Source organism: Thunnus maccoyii, chromosome 16, assembly GCF_910596095.1.
Source record: "Thunnus maccoyii chromosome 16, fThuMac1.1, whole genome shotgun sequence".
Classification (NCBI taxonomy): Eukaryota; Metazoa; Chordata; class Actinopteri; order Scombriformes; family Scombridae; genus Thunnus; species Thunnus maccoyii.
Genome location: NC_056548.1, coordinates 28,883,300 through 28,902,632, shown reverse-complemented (window position 1 = coordinate 28,902,632; position 19,333 = coordinate 28,883,300). Strand labels below are relative to the sequence as shown.

The 19,333-nt window shown below is 41.0% G+C and overlaps 2 protein-coding genes across 2 annotated transcripts; one reads left to right on the top strand and one right to left on the bottom strand.

Annotated features, from left to right (window-relative positions):
* Positions 1–251: 251 nt before the first annotated feature.
* lrit3b (leucine-rich repeat, immunoglobulin-like and transmembrane domains 3b) lies at positions 252–8,720 on the bottom strand. Its single transcript, XM_042388781.1, has 9 exons — positions 8,623–8,720; positions 8,377–8,520; positions 7,504–7,531; positions 5,320–5,396; positions 4,394–4,768; positions 3,462–3,547; positions 2,211–2,504; positions 2,055–2,114; positions 252–1,640 (listed from the first exon to the last, which is right to left on the bottom strand). The coding sequence occupies exons 1-9, from the start codon at positions 8,718–8,720 to the stop codon at positions 1,330–1,332; spliced, it is 1,473 nt and encodes a 490-aa protein (XP_042244715.1). The 3' UTR covers positions 252–1,329.
* Positions 8,721–10,830: 2,110 nt separating this feature from the next.
* fam241a (family with sequence similarity 241 member A) lies at positions 10,831–19,054 on the top strand. Its single transcript, XM_042389016.1, has 2 exons — positions 10,831–11,114; positions 15,414–19,054. The coding sequence occupies exons 1-2, from the start codon at positions 10,962–10,964 to the stop codon at positions 15,711–15,713; spliced, it is 453 nt and encodes a 150-aa protein (XP_042244950.1). The 5' UTR covers positions 10,831–10,961; the 3' UTR covers positions 15,714–19,054.
* The last annotated feature ends 279 nt before the right edge of the window (positions 19,055–19,333 follow it).

Here is a 19,333-nt window from a genome sequence, read left to right as displayed (position 1 = left end):
TCATACATAATGTATTTTTGGTCTTGAACAGCGGAACACAAGCATTATGTGAAAAACATACATAAATAGAGCTTGTGAAGAACAAACACACAGGACTAACATCTGTATTTGGGAGGCCCCAAATACAGATGTTAGACTGATCAGTGATTTTTTTTTTTTTTTTTTTTTTTTTTTTTTTTGTCAAGATGCTTTTCATAAATTGTGTGTTTTGTATTTTATCATTTGGAGTGTTGTTGTTTGGTGTATGTGTTTTAATGAACTGCCAAAGACAATTTTCCTTTTTTGTGGACAATAAAGTTGTATTCTATCAGGGCAAAGATTTTCTACTGAAAGCATGATGAGACTGTTACACAAAGTAAATCAAATAGAACCACAAGACAATAGCCAGCCGATGGCCACTGACACACATGAAAGTAAAGGCTAATAATCTCATGTCACAGGAGGACTGTCCCTTTCAAATTCTCAAGAGTTCTTTCAAAACCTGGAGATTATCTATTGGTGCCATCTACTGGACATGTCACATTGTCAAAGAAGATTTCTAGTGTTGATCATAATTGGCTTTCTCTTAATCTCTTGCTCTTCCTCTGTTATTATCTGTTTGATTTGCTGTTATCTGTTGTTGCACCTACCTGCGAGTCATGTCATTGACCTGTAGCTTTCTCCTTGTGGATGAGACAGGAAGAGATGTATTTGTGTCAGATGTGAATCAGAATGCTCTTGGTGCTAACTAAAATGTTTATTTGCTCAATGTTAGATGTGAAATAAAGAGCCAGTTATTATTTCTCTCAGATTTTGCAACCCACTAGAAAATTAAAAGATTGCTCTAAGACAGAAGAAAAATCTAAATTTGCAGCCCACATATAACACTGAGTTCTAAATATTTGAAACATTGTGAAATTGTCCTTCAGGCTGGATTTGTGACTCATGTTGTAAACTCCAAGTTTCAAAAACCCCTTTGAGAGAACTTTCAGGTCACACCAACAGACACATGACACATCCACTTTTCTGTGTGTCACACATTTTATTTTTGCAAACAAGTTGGATGTCTCATCAACATACAGTGTGTTATTTTGAAGTGCAGAATGAACCCAACAAGGGCTGAAACACTAAAACTACAAAAGTCAATTAAGTTGTATTTTTCCTTGTTGAAGTAACTGACACCGACCAACTTCACTGTATCTCATACAAGTGTTTCTGACATCCGAGTGGTTGAGCTGTCTGACCGCTCAGATGAGTCTTGATCTGTCTTGAATCTGTCTCATTTGCATCTTAATGTACTTGTCTATGGGGAAGACTTTAGACACAAGATCAGAAGCTGTCTGGGTGTTGTTATGTAATTGGGGTAGGTGGTATAATGTTTTGGAGTATCTGATTCTCCTTCATTGAGGGGGTGGGGATGGCAGCTAGAGTCTGGTTTGGCTTTCTGTATTTTGATGATGACTTGGGTGGTGTCTTCTGGGACTTCTTTTTTGGGAGTCGGGATAGTCTTGTGAGTCCCACCACCTTCAGCTTAATTGGAGCTTCAGATATTCCTGCCATGTTCCGTGCCTGGCAGCGATATTCACCAGCATCCTTGTAGGATAACCCGTTCAGGCTGATTATTGACCAGCGAACTCCTACTCGAGGAGATTCCTGCATGACTAGAACAGAAGAAGTTGCACAATGTCAACTCTCAGCACACAGTGTTTCCCCTCAAAGTATTCTAGCATGGTGACCTGCTACAGAATCACAAGACACACTAGCATTTATAATTTACAAATATAAAAAATATATTTATATCATTTTCTCAAACTACAGTTCATTTGGATGGAATTGTTCACTTTAGCTACCAGTAGTGTTGTATTTACATTTATCTGAAGTCATTTGGAGTCTGAGGTATACAATCTTTCCTAGCAAAAAATATTAAAATGGCACTTCACTGATTTCACATGTCAGGTTCAGTTTGCCTTTCATAGTTAGTGCTACTGAGCCTATGAAAACCGTTGTAATGTGAATGAATACTGTATGGTATAAACATATTTAAAACTTTAATGAGACAAAGAAGTACAACTTACAACTTTCCAAATTCCTGGGTAGCTGTTCAGAGTTGTCAAGGATGTTCTTTTGGCAGCAATCTGTACAGAGTACCAGATCACAACCACATGACTCAACTGAGACTCAAAATGTTTGTAAAACCAATTCATCACCTGAGAGGGACCTGGAATTCTCACCAGCATTGGCTGAGGTTTTGATCCAGGTCAGAGTTGGTGTTGGATAGCCAGTGGCGTCACAGCGGAGGATTACGTTGCTGCCCAGTGGAGAGATGACTCTGGTGGCTGCAGGCTGGACAGAGGGCCTCATACAGCGGGACAGCTGGACCTGGGTCAGCAGCATCCCTGACTGACCCAAAGACCTGCTGCATGTCAGCAGCTGGTCCATGAGAACCACAGGACTCCCCAGGGACATGGAGAGTGACATCACCATGGAGATCTGGCAGTCACACAACCAGGGGTTGTCATGGAGACCTGGGTATCCAGGAAAATTGGGCTTGTTTTCATCATTGAAATGTTTGCTGTAGGTCACAAACTGGGTGGAGAAATGGTGTGGATGTAATGACAGGTTTGTGTAATTTAATTCAGTATTGTTGTCACTACAGACAGTTTCTGCCAAATATATTTTCACAGTGAAAATAACAGTGATGTCTATTCACAATCCATGTGAGGCATTTGCTTCTCTGACAATTCTGAAGTATTTAGCACCAAGTTGGATGTATGAGAGCTTAAAAAAATTATATGAAAGTCCCGCTCCTGTTTTCTTTTATGGAAGTCCCATTTAACACTGCTGAGAGCTCCTTCTCTAGGCAGGTGGTGACAAATACTGTGGCAAATACTAACATTCTCACTTCAAAGACTGTAAATGATTGAACTTATTCTGCATTTCAACACTATCCAGAGGAGCGAGAAAAGAGTGGACCACAAAGATAACTAAATTGTGGGGGCTCATCCTTTTTTTTTTAATCAGCATTTTACAAAACTTTTGAACTCTGACAAATTTTCCACTTATGAGCTCACAATACTACTAGTGTTCATGAGGACGTTTCCAAAGAGGATGGTAAATTACAAGTTCATTTAATGGTGCTTACTCAATGATGTTAACAACTTTTTTTGTTCCTCCTCAAAATGAAATGACACTGAAACGGAGAAAAGAAAATGACTCGTGGAGTCGTGTCCATTTCTGTCAAAAGGTTGAACTCACAGGTTCCATTTAGTGATCTGTATATGCTATAAACAATATAAACATTACTGTAAATCAACTAACTGTGTGAGCAACTCTTCAACATCATGAATGTTGACCTGGATCTTCTATTGAAAGATATTTACACATTCACTCTTCTTCATGGCTTTGCTGATCTAAACCAAGTGAGCATATTGTTGATAGGAGTAGCACATAATGTCTCTCTATTCATCCAAAACATACTGTACCCAAAATTCTTCTTTGTACTGGTCCTCCCTGTTGACCAGGGAGAGGAAACCAAAGGTCCAACAGCTCAGCAGGCAATATAGTCAGCCTAAAGAGAAAAACACAGAGGCACTTACAACACCACATACAGCTCCTACCCATTGATCAAAGGCATAAAACAGACCAACAACCCATCTCACAGACACCCATAACTCCATTCATCATCCCTCCTCAACACCCATAACCACACACACACACACACACACACACACACACACACACACACAGCTATACCACAGCATTTCTTATAAAAGGACTAACCCCAAAACAATATACAAACCATGATATCAAGTCATCACATTCAGATACATCTACAGAGACCCTCCTCCCCCACAGTAGACACAGCCCTGTCTATACACCCGACCTTCTGAAACCCCACAATATCATTCACCTAGCTGTAATAAGCATATTCAGCCAGAGGAGAGGAGAGGAAAGGAGAGGAGAGGAGGGGAGAGGAAAGGAAAGGGAAGAGGAGAGGAGAAAAAGAAAGGAGTGGGGAGAGGGGAGGAGAGGAGAAGAGGGGAGAGGAGTGGGGAGAGGATGGGAGAGTGGTGGAGAGGAGAGGAAGAGAGGAGTGAGAAGAGGAGAGGGTAGGAGAGGAAAGGACAGGGAAGTTAAGAGAAGAGGAGACAAAGAAAGGAGTGGGGAGAGGAGAGGACAAGAGGAGAGAGGAGGAGAGGAGAGGAGGGGAAAGAAGTGGAAGAGAGGAGTGGGGAGAGGATAGTAGAGTAGTGGAGAGGAGAAGAATAGAGGAGTGAGGAGAGGGGAGGAGAGGAGAGGAGAGGAGTGGGGAGAGGAGAGGAGGAAAGGAGAGAGGAGGAGGAGAGAGGAGAGAAGTTGAACATGTCTGTTGAATACCTCTGAGGTTACATGGTTCTTTAGCAGTTGGACACACCTGTTGCTGGACAGGTCGAGGTAGGTGATGTTGGGGAGAAAGAGTGCAGCGTGGGCAGGAAGGCTGGACAGACGGTTGTTGTGGAGGCCCAGAGTCTGAAGGCGGGGCATGTCCCTCAGCCCCTCCCAGGGGAAGGCTGTCAGGAGGTTTCCATCCAGACGCAGCTCTCGCAGGGCCTTCAGGTTCACAAAGCTGCTGGGGTGGATTGATGTGATGGAGTTGTAGGTCAGCCACAAGAAGCGCAGCTCTGACAGGTTGTAGAAGGCTGCTCGGGGCACCCTGGAGATTAGGGTCTTCTCCAGGCGCAGCTTGACTGTGTCAGCTGGGACATTAATGGGAACAGCTGAGATTCCAGGGTCACTGCACTGCACCAACCTGACAAGTTAAACACAAACCTGTAAGGGTTAAGGTTTGGACAGATAAATATCACTGACTGTATATAAATATGGAGGTTATGACAGCTCCCCAAAAGTGAAGCCAAAACATCATGCTGATGGTTGTCCAGGTCACATTAACTATTTAATAACTTATCCTGATTTATAATAACCAATCACTGAAAAATGTATAGCATTTCTGGTGGCACCCTGCAGCCTCCACAGTGGAAGACGTGTATATCAAAATGTGCAGTCATTAATGGAATCTTATTGCTTTTGGATAATGTCTCCTCCTCCAAAGAATATGATGTATGTATTACACCCTCAATTTGCAATATAGAATGCTATCCAGTGACAGAATTTACATAGATTTGATTACAATATTTATTGCATTAGCACTACTGTGTTGTGTTACTTCTTTAATATGATCATTCTTAAAATATAATAGGCTGTAATGAGTTACATTCAAGCAGAAATTAATTGCGCACAGAGACAGAGAGAGAGAGAGAGAGAGAGAGAGAGCTAAAGTGTATTAAGTCAACCTCACTCAACCTGAGCTCTGCTATTCCAGTGTTCCCATAAGTGCAGGCACATAAAGCTGGACAGGAGTGGACCACCAACAGAGAGGACTGCAAGATGTGAAGAAGGACCAGCAGATACATCCTTCAGACAAATCCCGTATTCACACAGGCCCTTTGTATCTCCATATTCCCAGTCATGTCCAGTCTGAGGCTGTGTCCACAGTGCAGAGTGAAACTGAATCCCAGATTAGCTGGGATTACACTGCTTACAAGCGGCATGTAATCCCACGCCTCACTGTCAGAAGAACAAGTCACAACATCAGGGCCGTTGGGACCTTGAGGACAATTTGACCCCACCACTCCAGTCTGTAGAGTATTTCATAAACAGCATTATACATCAAACAACAGTGTAAGGCATCAGTGTATAATCCTAAAATGGGACTGTTAATTATGCTATTATTAACAGAAGGGGTGTAACGGTACACAGAATTCATGATTAGGTACGATTTTGGTACACCAAGGAAGAAAAAGAAAGTTAGAAAATGACATATTGGTCCTTTAATTTGTGAAACGTAAACATCCATGGCTAATTGGCCAACTATTACTGACAGTTTAGTCGCTGCAGTGGAAAAGGAAAACAAGCTTTCTGTTTCTTGCAAGGAGTCAGGACACCTGCTGACAGCTGTTTTATGCTGATTTATTAATTATTATTAATAATTACTGTATATAAAGTAGTGTAAACTAGCTCCACCTCTAGCAGCTACAACAGGAACATGCTGCTCTAACACTGATGCTTCACTATTAATAATCTAATGATGTCATATAATCATAATTGGTCAATTGGTCAGAGAGACTAAACCACTACTTTTACTGCAATACTTTAATTAACGTTACATTTTTCTCTCTCAGAACTCGTTCTTACAACATGCTGTCTGAATGCGTCAGAAATCAGATGTATTTATCGTTGCTCTGTACGGCTTCACTCAAAGGTGGAATGAAAAGCCAACCGTCACAGAGAGAGGGGGGGGGGGGGGGGGGGGGGGGTAACGGCGCATATTTTAATAATAATGTTTCACTCGGTCAGTGTTACGGGTCTCTCGATTATCACTTTGATGGCTGCAACACATGGTAACCTGACTACCCTTGGCTAAACCGGCTAACATAGCATGCCACAGCCATGGATGTATACAGAAAACGTGTTCTCTTCATACATCCATGGCTCCAGCTATGTGGTGCATTGTCAAAACGTTCCGGGTGGAACTCGCATTGTAGAATTATTGTTCCGCACTACGGACTAAGTGGGTATGAAACTATTTTGACAGTAATTGTTTGGGTCACAGGGCGTATTCTTCATATGACTGCATGCACCGAACCATAACGTCCGTACCGTGACGGTTCGGCAAGAACACACGTACCGTTACACCCCTAATTAACAGTGTTATTATAGTAAGTGATGCTGAAAACTAACACTAGTGTTTCCATTAGGAATGTATTGTTTAGATTCTTTACCCCTGAAAACTTGGGCTTCAAATCTCAAAGTATTTCTCTATAGAGTTTAACATTCAAAAGCTACTCTGCTTTATCAGGACTGTGTGGGAGTGGTTTGATCAGGTTTGATTGACAGTGAGCACATGATTGACAGGACCCCATCACCCACGGTAAAAAGCTAAAAACACATTTTGTGGGTCTTTTATTGAAGTAAAGGTAACAGCACCACAGTGTAAGAATCATTACTAGAAAAAATTCATTCGAAATTTGACTTATAAGTAAAAGTACTCTTTATGCAGAAATATGGCTGTATTGATTGTCACAGTACTTTATGTTGTATTGGCCAATTCTTAATACTAGTGCATTTATGTGTAAAGACCATTCTCATACTATTGAGCAGTGTAATATCTAGGTCATCATCTGTTTTCTGTGTAAAACATGAATCAGCATAGTAATGAGTAGGGAGTGAAAATTACATTATTTTCCTCTGATAGGTACTGGAGTAGAATTTTAAGTATCAAAAAGTGGAAACTGTCAAGTAATGTGCATTGTAAGTACCTCAAATCTGTAAAACTGTACAATACTTAAGTAAATGTAGTTTGTTACATTACAATATTACTGAACAAAGGAGCAAGGTGTGTCAGGTCTTTAAATATCCAAACTGTTGTAGAGTTTAGGTCCACATAAAGTTCTAAGCAAATAATCATCAATCCCAGCCATGTCATACCTTCCTCTTTCTCTCTGTCTCACGTTTCCTGTCACAACAGCATCAGAAGAATAATTAGTCCTTTCAGCAAAGTATTCTTGATACAATATGAGTGCAGAATGATATGTGTCATGGCTCAGCCATCAGGAAGTGAACAAACAATAGCTGTAGCCCTGTCCAGGCACTGCATCCTCTGAAGGATGTGGCAGCAAAGGTGGGTCCTCTAGAGGACCCTGAAGACCAGGCTGGCCCTGCTTCAAGGAAGTTCTGCTCAAATGGTCAACACACTGGCAAATACCAGTGGTAAACTCAGGAAAGTTCCATGGTACCTGAGTTTGCACTGTTTAAAGAATAACAATAACAGACAGCTGTTAAATGATTTTTATGTTATTTTGGGGCTTTTTGTCAGTGGATCCATTCACAGTTATAATTAATAATAAAGACGCTGTGTGAGAAAAAAAAAGTCTGTTCTTGTATTTGTATTTTACATACACGCTTGAGCATTCTGCTTCTGCTGCCTTGCCAGAAAAACAAATTAGAATACAGGGGCAGAAATGGTCTCTGGTTTAGAAAGTAACCCCTTGATGGGGATTAAGTTAAAGCCTAAAACTCTTCTATTTCACAGGCGTTATAAAACTGTGTGCAATAATCACAGAAATTACACAGTGATTATGATCATCGACTTTACTGTCAACAATTAACACTGGAGTGAATTCCATGAAATTAGATGTATGTAGTTTAATAAAGATTCTGTGTTATATTTGATCACATTTGTGTGCTGCACCCCTCTTTTAAATAGACAAGACCAGTATAGACATGTTTCTCTGAACTGTTCCATATTTGTGTGGCATGTATAATGTGACACACTTGTCCAGATTAGATTACCGGGTTTACCGGGGCTCAAGCCCCGGGTCCAACGACGTGAAATGGCCCAAGGGATTAAAAGACTCCTGCCTCGTTTGTACGTTTTGTCCGTTTGTGGTGTCTCGATTTAGAGCGAAGTGAGACGTCACCTCGTGTTTAGTATCTCTGCTGCTCCTAAGCGGAAACCGAAAGTGCAACTGTTGCACTTTACACTTTTAGTTTCACTCTTTTTAATCTTTCTGCCGTCTCTTTATATTTCTAATGAGGTTGTTTGACCCTCTGAACGTCAGTTCGCGGCAGTCACTGTTATTCAGAGTTTCTATCGGCGTGTAACGCCGCAGCGGGAAGTTAAAGCGGTTAGCTGAGGTTAGCATGCCGGCCCGTGTGTCGGTTTAATCAGTGACCGTGTTATCTGGTGATTTTCAGGCGAACGTGTCGTGATGACAGCAGCTGTTGAAAACACAAACAGAACATGTCGGTGTCTTCCCAAAAGTCTTAAATGATCGTATGTTCAACACAGTATATATTCGGCTGATCCTTTTTGTGTTACATTGTGTAAATTAAATGATGTCGCCAACAAGAAGCATTCACATTTTCTCGCGTAGTTTTCTGAAATCAGTAGTTTTAAATCGCTTGCTTGAGATGAAACGCTGAATCTCATTGCAGTATTCACAGTCATAGTCACAAGTTAAACAGACGGTAGGCTGGTCAATCCCAGTGAATAATGACCACACTCTATACTTTTAGTGTGTGCACAATGACAAAGCAGGTTAATTGGTTGAATATGGGCCACTTTGCAATTGAGGATAACGGTATTAAATCACAAGATAGAGTATAGCGGCACTGCCAGTTTATAGGCTTCGGTTTGTTTCCCACATTTTAAGAAACGTTACGACGTGAATGCTTCTTGCTGAGCACAATTTGACTCACACAAATGGTTGGCGTAGATAAACATTGATTGACTGAATCAAGTAAAATTGATAAGGCTTTTAGGGGCCAGCGATTGTCACTACGAGCAACCACAACTCATTCAGCTGAATCTTGCCAGTTAACACACACACACTCACTCACACAGGCGCTGGTTACACCGAAACACCTTTCGCGGTGTGACCGAGTTATCACGTGGCTCTGAACTGAACGTGTCGTGGTTGTCGTGGTGACGCTTCCTCCAAATAGTATTCGTCTAGTCTTTTTGTATTACGTTATGTAAATTGGATGGTGTCGCCAACAAGAGCATTTACATTTCCTCACTTATTTTTCTGAAATTAATCTTTTTAAATAGCTTGCTTGAGATGAAACGCTGAATCTCATGGCATTATCCACACTGTTGCTCACAAGTTCAACAGACGTTCGGCTGGTCAAAGTCAATTGATTCAGGATAACGGTATAAAATTACAAGATAGACTAAAGCTGCACTGCCAGTTTACATTTTACGTTTCTTTCCCACATTATAAGAAACCTTACGAGGTGAATGCTTCTTGTTGAGCACAGTTTAACTTCTGTAAATGGTTAGTGTAGATAATAAACACATCTATTGATTCAAGTGAAATGATAAGGCTTTTAGGAGCCGGGTGCCGTTACTACTAGCAGCCACGACGCATTCAGCTGAAAGTTGCCAACGAAACACCTGTCAACTGTCAAACATTATATTAAAACGGAATCATGCTTGACTTGACATCGATGTTATTGGAAGGTGACGTTGTTAGTGCCCTGGACTTTCCCCCCGAGTGTGTGTGTGTGTGTGTGTGTGTAAGCGCACATATGCGTGCATTATGTGTGAGAGAGATGGCCAACGGTGGGCCGGTCTGTAACTTTTGGTGACGCAGTTTCTGTGTCTGTTTTGTATTTGGTGCTGCGCAGTGTCGTGTCGTTGTGTGGCACTCCTGCCATCTGGTCGCGGGGGAACGCGCAACTGAAGATAGTCGCTGTAAAACGATAATCAAACGTACCGATAATCATAATCATTTATAAAGTGAGTAAATGATTATGATTTATTTTCTGTCTCTATAGTTCTATATTTTATGAATTCTCTATATAGGGTATTTTTTTGCAGGCACTTTGTACCCCCTTTGTGATCCACGGCCTATCTCTATAATTTTGCGTTTTGATATATTGTTTTATTGGACAGTTTTTGTCATATAATGATCCAAATAGTTTTAGAAATGTTTCATAGGCTTTGTCAATATCTTCTTCATCATATAGGCTACTCCTTTCCATTTTTGTGTTAATGATTCATGTCTAAATGCTCACCTGTATTTTAATTTACTGGCATAATTGTCCTTCCCATAATCACAGTCATAAGTCACAAAAACTGGCAAATGGTCACTGATGTGCACCCCTTGCTATCTCCAATAAGGAAAATGTCACGTCCTGCTCTGAGTGTAGTGTACATTTGCAAGTAGTGCTGCTGTAATTACCACCCTGGCCTGCAGGTGGTGCACGTTGACATGTATAGACTATATAGAAAAGTGCTGGCTCTGCGGCTTTGCTCCAATTGGATGATGATGTTGCGTTCTCGTGAACCTGTCGCGAACGCGCCTCACAGGGCGTACGATCACCTCACTCTTTCGTATGGTTTGATTCCTGAAAGTTAATGTCAGTGGACTCGCTGTAAAATGTCCGCTGTAACGCCGCCTGTGCAGGACCAGTATGTTTTCCATCGACGTGATTTTGAAGAGCCGTCGTTTGAAAACCAGAGCAGATGTCACACTCCTCCTCAGCCCGTCCTCGGCGCGCGGCAGATCGCACCACACCAGCAGCGACACCGGGTAAAGTACATGAGCAAGCTAGCTGTAGCCGCTTAAACGTCAGATGATTTCATGCTAACCCGGTCGTCCTGACATTGGACCCTTACTGACCAAGAGTCAACGGTGGTGCTACTAAGCTTACAGCGAGACCCTGTGCTAGTGAGAGAACGAGTCCGTGTTCGTTAAGGTCACTTTACTGCGACTCTACAGTTATCAATCTGACTTCTAACCCTGAGTGACAGCGGAGCGGTCTGTGCCAAACTGCACTTAAACATGTGATAATGAATGTGTCTTTTTAAGTCAGGCGATACTTAACTTACCTTGTAGAACATGACTTATGAACTAAAATGAATCAACAACATTAAGTACTCAATTCGGGATATACTTGAGCCCGATAGATAATTAGCTACATATTTAATAACGTTAGGTTGTATGAGCTGCCTCGTGTATTGTAACATGTAACGTTAAGTACCCTGTCAAACTTGTCATGTCCTACTAGGTTGGGTGTATGTGTGTACCTAACGTTTCGGCTGGGCAGCACAGCAAGTATAAATGTAGTTTGGTGACACGTTATCTTCTCAAAAAAAAACATCATGTGACAAGGCGAGGTTTAATCTTGAGTTCAGTTTAACAGACTGGGTAGGTAGCTACTATCAGCGGGTCTAATTACAACAGGACTTCAGACTGTAAACACCAAACTATATTGAAGTCTTGGTGCAGTTTAGTTATTTTACAAGTAAGCTTGAATAAAAAGGGTTGTCATTATATTAGCTAGTTGTTTTCGAATCCAACATCATTTTTAGTTCAGACTGGTGGCAGCGCTACGTTGTAATTAAAGGCATCGCTATAGCTTCAAACCAACAAGTGAATCCACACTCTCAACCCACAACCTCTATTCGACATGATGCTGTAATTTCTATCAGTGTGTAGTAGGGATGGGGATTGTTAGGATGCTGTTGATACCAGTATCAATACTGACTCTGTTTATCGATACCCATACTTATCGATAATCTTATTGATACTACTCTCCATAAAAGACATGACATGAAAAGATGTGAAAAGATTCAACAGTTGTTTTATTATTAAATTGTTTGCTGAGTTTCCTGTTTATATAATAAAGGACAAAGCTGTGGCTGCTGCTTGACGTTGCCGTTTATAACGGATGCTAACTGTGACCTAAGCTAATAACCACAGACTTATTTTTAACGATAACAAGTGTTACCTTGATTTGATGCTGCACTGTTTCAGATTTATAGAGCTGTATTTGGAAGTGTTTCATGAGGTTGCTGGTGTAACTTCCTTTACATGCAACTACCTTTTTACATATTTTGTGTTTAGCTGCATTTTTTAATTAAATTTAGTCAAGTGAGCACACACACTTTCAAACGTTTTGCTCTGTCAGCCAAGACTGGAATTCACAGAATGTAAACACACAGTCACACAAGTTCATCTGCAGCTTGGTCATCATTAGGAGGCGGTTAGGAATTTGAAAATGGCAGCTATGTTACTGATAGCAGCACCATTTATCCAGGAGCTTATCAGTATTTCAGTACTGATCAGTCAAGAACTGTTACCAACTTAGTATCGGTTCTCGCTACCCGTCCCTAGTGTGTAGTCACAGTCTTTGATGTGTGTGTCAGTTATTCACTGTGGTAAAGCCTTGCTGGGATGAAGGTTTTAAGGTTTGCCTGCAAGATTTCGTTTTGAATGGGTGTGCAGCGAGTGGTGTGCTGCTGTCTAGAAGTCAGCTTGTTTTCCTGCCTGTGGAGATTTCTGTACGGACCGTGAGCTTTGTTCAGAAAGGCAGCAGGTGAAATGTATTAGAGCGACATGATGGGGTGTGTCTCATATCTCTCTCTTGTTCAGCGGTAAGGGAATTGTTCTAATCATCCTCTCATTATGCTAGTGGTTCAGTTACATTAGGAAACAGATGGGCCAGTGGTAACACAGCTCTGAGGAGTTTCAATGATAATGACATCTCATCATCAACATGTCTGCCCAGAGCAGTGTTGCCAGATGGACAAAACGTTGCCAAATCAAAGCTTAAAACCTGCCCAGTTGTCTTAATGTAGCCCAGTTCTTGAAAGGCTTTTTTCACATATATATATGGGTTCTATCACCTCTGGTTTCTGCCCAAATGGTACAAAAAGCAGCCTGAATTATCACAACCTGACCAAAACGATTTCTACCTACCCGATCAGATGAAAAGTAGTCTGAACACTGTTCAATCTAGCAACACTGGCTCAGAGTGAAGCAGGCTGTAGTGCCAGCAAATGAAAGAATGTACTGTACGAGCTCATAATGAGGTGACTCGTACTATTTTAACTGTTGGAAGAAACACACTGAACAAGCTGTTTCCAGTTAGTGAGCTCTCTGCTTCTTCCATTGCACTCTGGGAACCGTTGAGAGACATAACGCTGTAATGAGGAAGTGACTGTAATTACTGTCGTCTGATTGGTACTGTTCATGTCAGTATGTAAGCTCTAATTACAGCTGGGAACTGTGTATTGTCTTAAAGCTCACTCATACGTTAGACTTGGCTCTAAAATATAAAAACAGTGTGAAAGAGCTCGTCATTGTTCATGCTGTCTTGCTGTGTAGCTGCACACTACAGCTGTAATGCTGTTATTACAGTCTTGGGTAGTAGGAGTGGTAGTTGTAATTGCTGTCTTGACTTGATGACGTGACGCGAAAGCTAGGTTATAATTGTAGAGGAAAAGTAGTGAGTGTGACTCTCTGTGTTATACTGTTTTGTAGAAAGCAGGACTGGCTCCCTTTCTGCTGAACTTGACTCGAACCCCTGATAGTATAAATGAACTGTCTTTCTTAATACAATGCTTGATCTGTTTACCACATTTATGTGCTAAATGACGGAAGGTTGAAATATATCCTAGCCTGCACATTGACCTTTTTTTATCAGTCTGAGACAAGAGTGTGTCTTCATTTGGGAAATGCCTTCATTAATCATTAATGTCTATCCCTTCATTGAATGCAACTATTGACTCTTTGTTCTTATGCATATATAAACCCTGGTGAGGATGCACTCGGGTTCCTCAGCAGTCGCCGACTGTCACTTTGTTGGTTTCAGTCCTTTTGTGCAAAAGATAAATAAATATACCAAGACAAATTTCTCTTTGTCAGTCAACAGACAACTTCCACAATAATCACAGTCACCTTTGGATCATGGATGTGACGTGAACTAAAATCAGACTGATATTGGATTTTTGATGCCAACAGCTTTGAGTGTTTAAGAAATCCAATCTTTTTTTCCTGAACACATAACATGAACAGACATTTTTAAATGAATCTTTGCTAGCAGCATGTCTGTAAATATCAGCCTCTGCTGCACTTTGTGTTCATTGCCAACTAGCAAATGTTAGGAAAACATGCAAAACTAAGACAGTGAACATGGGAAACATAACTGCCAAACATGAGCTTGTTAGCATTGTCATGGTGAGTATGCAGATGTTAGCATTTAGCTCCAAGCACCACTGTGCCTGAGTACAGACTCTGTTAGCGTGGCTGTAGACTCTTAGTCTAACTTCAACTTCTTTCTGGTGGACATACAAAGGACATAGTTTTTCAAAATCACCTAAAACATCAAGTATTTCTCTACAGATATCTCTTCTATATCTGCCAGTATATTGGTTCAGAGAATGTATTAGTCTGATTATAAGCAGCAGGACTTGAATGAAGTGTGTGGAATGAGTTAATGCTTTTGCCTGTCAGGACCTAGTGCACTGAGTGACAGAGTTTATATTTATACGGTTGTGTCTATCCTATAATATCTCTGTGTATTAATAATACTCATTATTAATAATTCTGGTCAATGTTGCATATCGTTCGTTTACTGCTAAATGAGGTTTTGCCTGAATATAATGTAGTAGCTCTATTCCTCACATATTTCATTTGCTGCATTATCCAAAAAGATTATTATTTATTATTTATTTATTATTTATTATATATTACAACATTTTTAATGTTGTATATCACAATGAACACTGTTATATAGTACATTGTGTGGTAGAGGACTTTATCCACATCAACTACTTCTAATTACAGTTTGATCAAATTGAACTAATTATCCATTAAACAGTACATTACATTAAAATTGTATTCATATGATAATTTTGTCATGATACAGTTATATGTAGAAACAATAGTTCATGGTTGTTAGTTGAACAAAGCCATTAATTATGATTTCATAAACAGAAACTGTTTTCCAACAGCTCCATAAAGCCATCCCATATACGAAAGTGAGTCCAATGACGGTGTGTGTGTGTCTGTGTGTGTATAACCTGTCCTGTTTGGCCTCCACAGGGTGACGCCATCAGGACCCGACCACGGCCTCCCAGCAACCCCGGCAGCAGGTGGCCACACATGGACGACCCCACTACCAGGGAGCCTCAGACGGATGACTGTGAGCGGATGGGGACTCTGTTTGGGATGATCAACAAGTGTCTGCGGGGGATGGGCTTCAGCCAGATGTACTTTGGGGACAAGATAGTGGAGCCGGTGGTGATCGTCTTCTTCTGGCTGCTCCTCTGGTTCCTGGGCATCCAGGCGCTCGGACTGGTGGGAACTCTGTGCATCATCATCATCTACATCCAGAAAGAATGATGAGCTGCTGATCAGAGCGGAGCCTGCGGTTCTCTTTGGTTTATGCTCACACACACGCAGGACTCATTTCACACTGACGGAGGTTTGGGTCTGTGCTGCTCTGGTGACGGTGCCGATGGACACGGCGGGTTTATGTGGATGCTATCGAGCGTTTTTCGTTCAGAGCAAATCCAAGCGGTGTGTAGCTTCCCCTGCCTCAGTGGCAGGAGTGCTGCTCTCCTCATGACTTAATGGTGTTGATCAGCTGATTTTAAAGGAACATGACATGTGAGAAGTGTCTGGTCTCTGTGTGTCAGAGGCTAACAGAGAGAGGAAGCTCGGGAGTGCCAGCTCGCAGGAAACAGAACTGTGTGTTTGGCTTAAAAAGATAAAGAGATCTGTACCATGCAAGATGTTCATGTGGTGTGCAAACCCAGCAGTAATATCACTCCAATAATCAATCATAAGAAACAGTGTCTGAATGTATGATGGCAAACAGTACGTTACGCTCTTGTGAAGGCTTTTTTGCTGTAAAACTTTTATTCTGTGATAGATGCGAGGGAGTCGGATGATAAATGAGGAAGTGTAATTATTGTTATTGCTCCAATAATAGAATTTCATCTGATGATTGCGTCTGACAATGCAGAGCCTCTTTACAATCTGCTGTGCAGAGAATCGCCACCTGCAAAACCTGGTTCTGAATGTGGATCACTTCTAAATAACGTTCTCTCCTCTGCTCTCTGTCTGTCAGTGGCTGTATTTTCCTGAGGATGTGACACAAATACACAGCAGATACCACAGAGGAAATAATAAAATGAAGAATGGTTACAATTTACCTTAATCAACATCAGCTGTTCTCGTTAGTATGAGAGACAGCAGTAAGAGAGACAGAACCAGCAGAACAGAAACGTCTTTGTGCTAATATTGAACCATAATGCACAAGCTAAAACCAAACACTGACTAAGTAGCTGTTTTATCCTAATTAGCCATGTATCTTAAAATGTGATGAATTCTTCTTACAGACCCAAGGAAGGTTGAATTGAGGGTAACTGGACTTGGTTGTAGATACTTGAAGACAAGGGGCTTCTTCAGTTCTGACTGACTGGCCCAGAGTCCCAGGTATTTAACCTCTGTGGGGTCGTTATAAAGGTCATTGATACCACTTGGTTTGTTAGTGCTCCTGGCTGTAACCACAGTCAGTCATTAAGAGTTGTTGGAGTCACCTGAGGCCCAGTGTAAACAACAGTTGTTGGAGTTGTCACATGGCCAAATGTGAATGCTTGTTAAATCTCCTTGGAAGGGATGAAAGGACAGTATTGTAAGTGGGGGGGGATAAGTGGTGTGGTAGACCTCCTCCCCTGTTGAGAGATGGTTTCTCTACTTTGACGTAAATGGCCTCCTTCACTCCTCTATCAAACTATTTGTCCTCCCTATCCAAAATATGTATGCTGTTGTCCTCGAAAGAATGTCCCTCATCTTTCAGGTGCTGTTGCAGACATCCAAGAAAGTCCAGGAAGGTTACGTCACAACGCGTTCACTCATTGGCGATAAAAAACAATTAATACGTGTGAATTGCTTCACAATTCTACGTATAAAACCTTTAATCGTTGTTTACTTTCCCCAATGTACAAGTCATGTGCATTCCTCAGGGCAGTGGACTGCATACACTAGATTGCTCTTCTTGTGTTAGGGTGTGCAGTCTTTCAGGTGGACCAGTATCTGTCTTAGTGTGTTGCTGGATTTGAAAAACACAGGGATGCAATGTTTCTTAAAAATCATTCTGAGTTTCTCAGATACTCCAGACATGTATGGAATAACTATGTTGTTGTGTTTATTCTTCTTTTCTTCACCACCTGCAGTGTTGTCGTTCTTCTGGATCTTGTGGCTGTTTTCACAAAGGTCCAGTTGTGATATCCACAAATTTTAAGTGCATCCTTCAGGTGTTTGCGCTCCTTCTCTTGGGCCTGGGCATCAGCTCGGTGGTGCAGGGTTCTGATAACTCCTAGCTTAAACTCCAGCGGGTGGTGAGAGTCAAAAACTATTGTATTGGTCTGTGTGTGGGTTTCCTGTATACTCCAGTGTGGAGGCTCCTGTCCTCTTCTATGTGTGCGACACAACATCCAGGAGCACTTACAAACCAAGTGGTATCAGTGACCTTGATAACAACCCCACAGAAGTGAAATACCTGGGACTGACTCCCAACCAGTCAGTTAGAACTGAAGAAGCCCTTTGGATGAGAGGCAAAATATCTTCAAGTATCTACATCCAAGTCCAGTGGCCCTCAATTCAACCCTCCTTGGATAACCATGACCTAGATGAACGCAGAATCTTCACAGACAATTCTTCTAGACTTTGAAATCAACCTCCTCCCTCTACCAGATAAGAGAGATGATTATCAACTGTGATATTCCACATTAGTCATATCTTAAGCCATCAGACTGTTTTAGTTGAGTTCAATGTACACTAAATGCCTCTTTATAATCATCATATCTAATCAAACACAACATCTTCTTTTTATATATCTTCTTCAGTTCAGCTGTTGTTAGTCTAACACAAACACATCAATCCAAAGCTGAATGTTCTCACTTCAGACAGATGAAGATGAGGTCAACCCTTTTCCTCTCCATCACCTGCATGTGCAACTTATCTGTGTCAGCCATTCACATTCACTGGCAACGTTTTGCTCCAGCGCAGGAAGTACTGTGGTGTTTGATGAGGTGACTTTATAATATTTAACCAAGACCACAATCTTTTCCAAACTGTAACCAATGGCACAGATTTCCTAAACATAACTAACCATAAATCTGTTCATCTACTGTTGTTGTCAAGAGTGAAACCTATACTGGGCTGCATGAAGTTTCCATTCAAATTTATGAATCTAATGCAAAATGCGTTAGATAAAGGAATGAAATAAAAAAAAAAATGATTTTAGCAAAATGTCTCAAAATGTGTTTTGAGTCACAAACGGTCTGGGAGCATCTAAAAGGTGGATTTTAGTTTGATTTGAACTTTCATTGCTCTGGTGGTCTCAGGTAGTTTTAAAGTTCAACATATTTTATTCTTTTCTGTTGTATTTTCTGCTGACAGATTCAAACGTGATTGTAGAGGAAATGATGCACAGATTTTGAAGTTTACTACTGATTGTTACATTTTTCCAGGGGAAACATCATTACTGATGCACAGTATGGTCATCACTGACTTACTGTAGCTATGCTGCATCTGTCCTTGTTCAATTATTTTGAATATACATTATTGTTTATGAGGCATTTGCACTGAGAGTTTTATGCATAACAAAATAAATATTGAATCTACATGTATAACAATGTTTATCATTAAAAGTGAGCCTTCCTAAAAAAAATGTTTTTTTGGCTGTGACTGAGTTCTTTAGCATCTTTTGGCAAGTCTGAATGAACATGTATGTGTCAGCATCATACACTTGAAATGATTTGTTCTGGGAGAGTCATGTGATCTATGATCAGATCATTTGTCACATTACCACTGTGCTCCGTTATCAAACTGTGGACGATCAACTGCATGTTTTATTGTCAGTATGTAATTAAAGGATAATTCAGGGCTTTTTAGAACTTCGGTCTTGTTTACATGGTTTTGGCCATGATATCTATCAGTAACAATAAAACTAC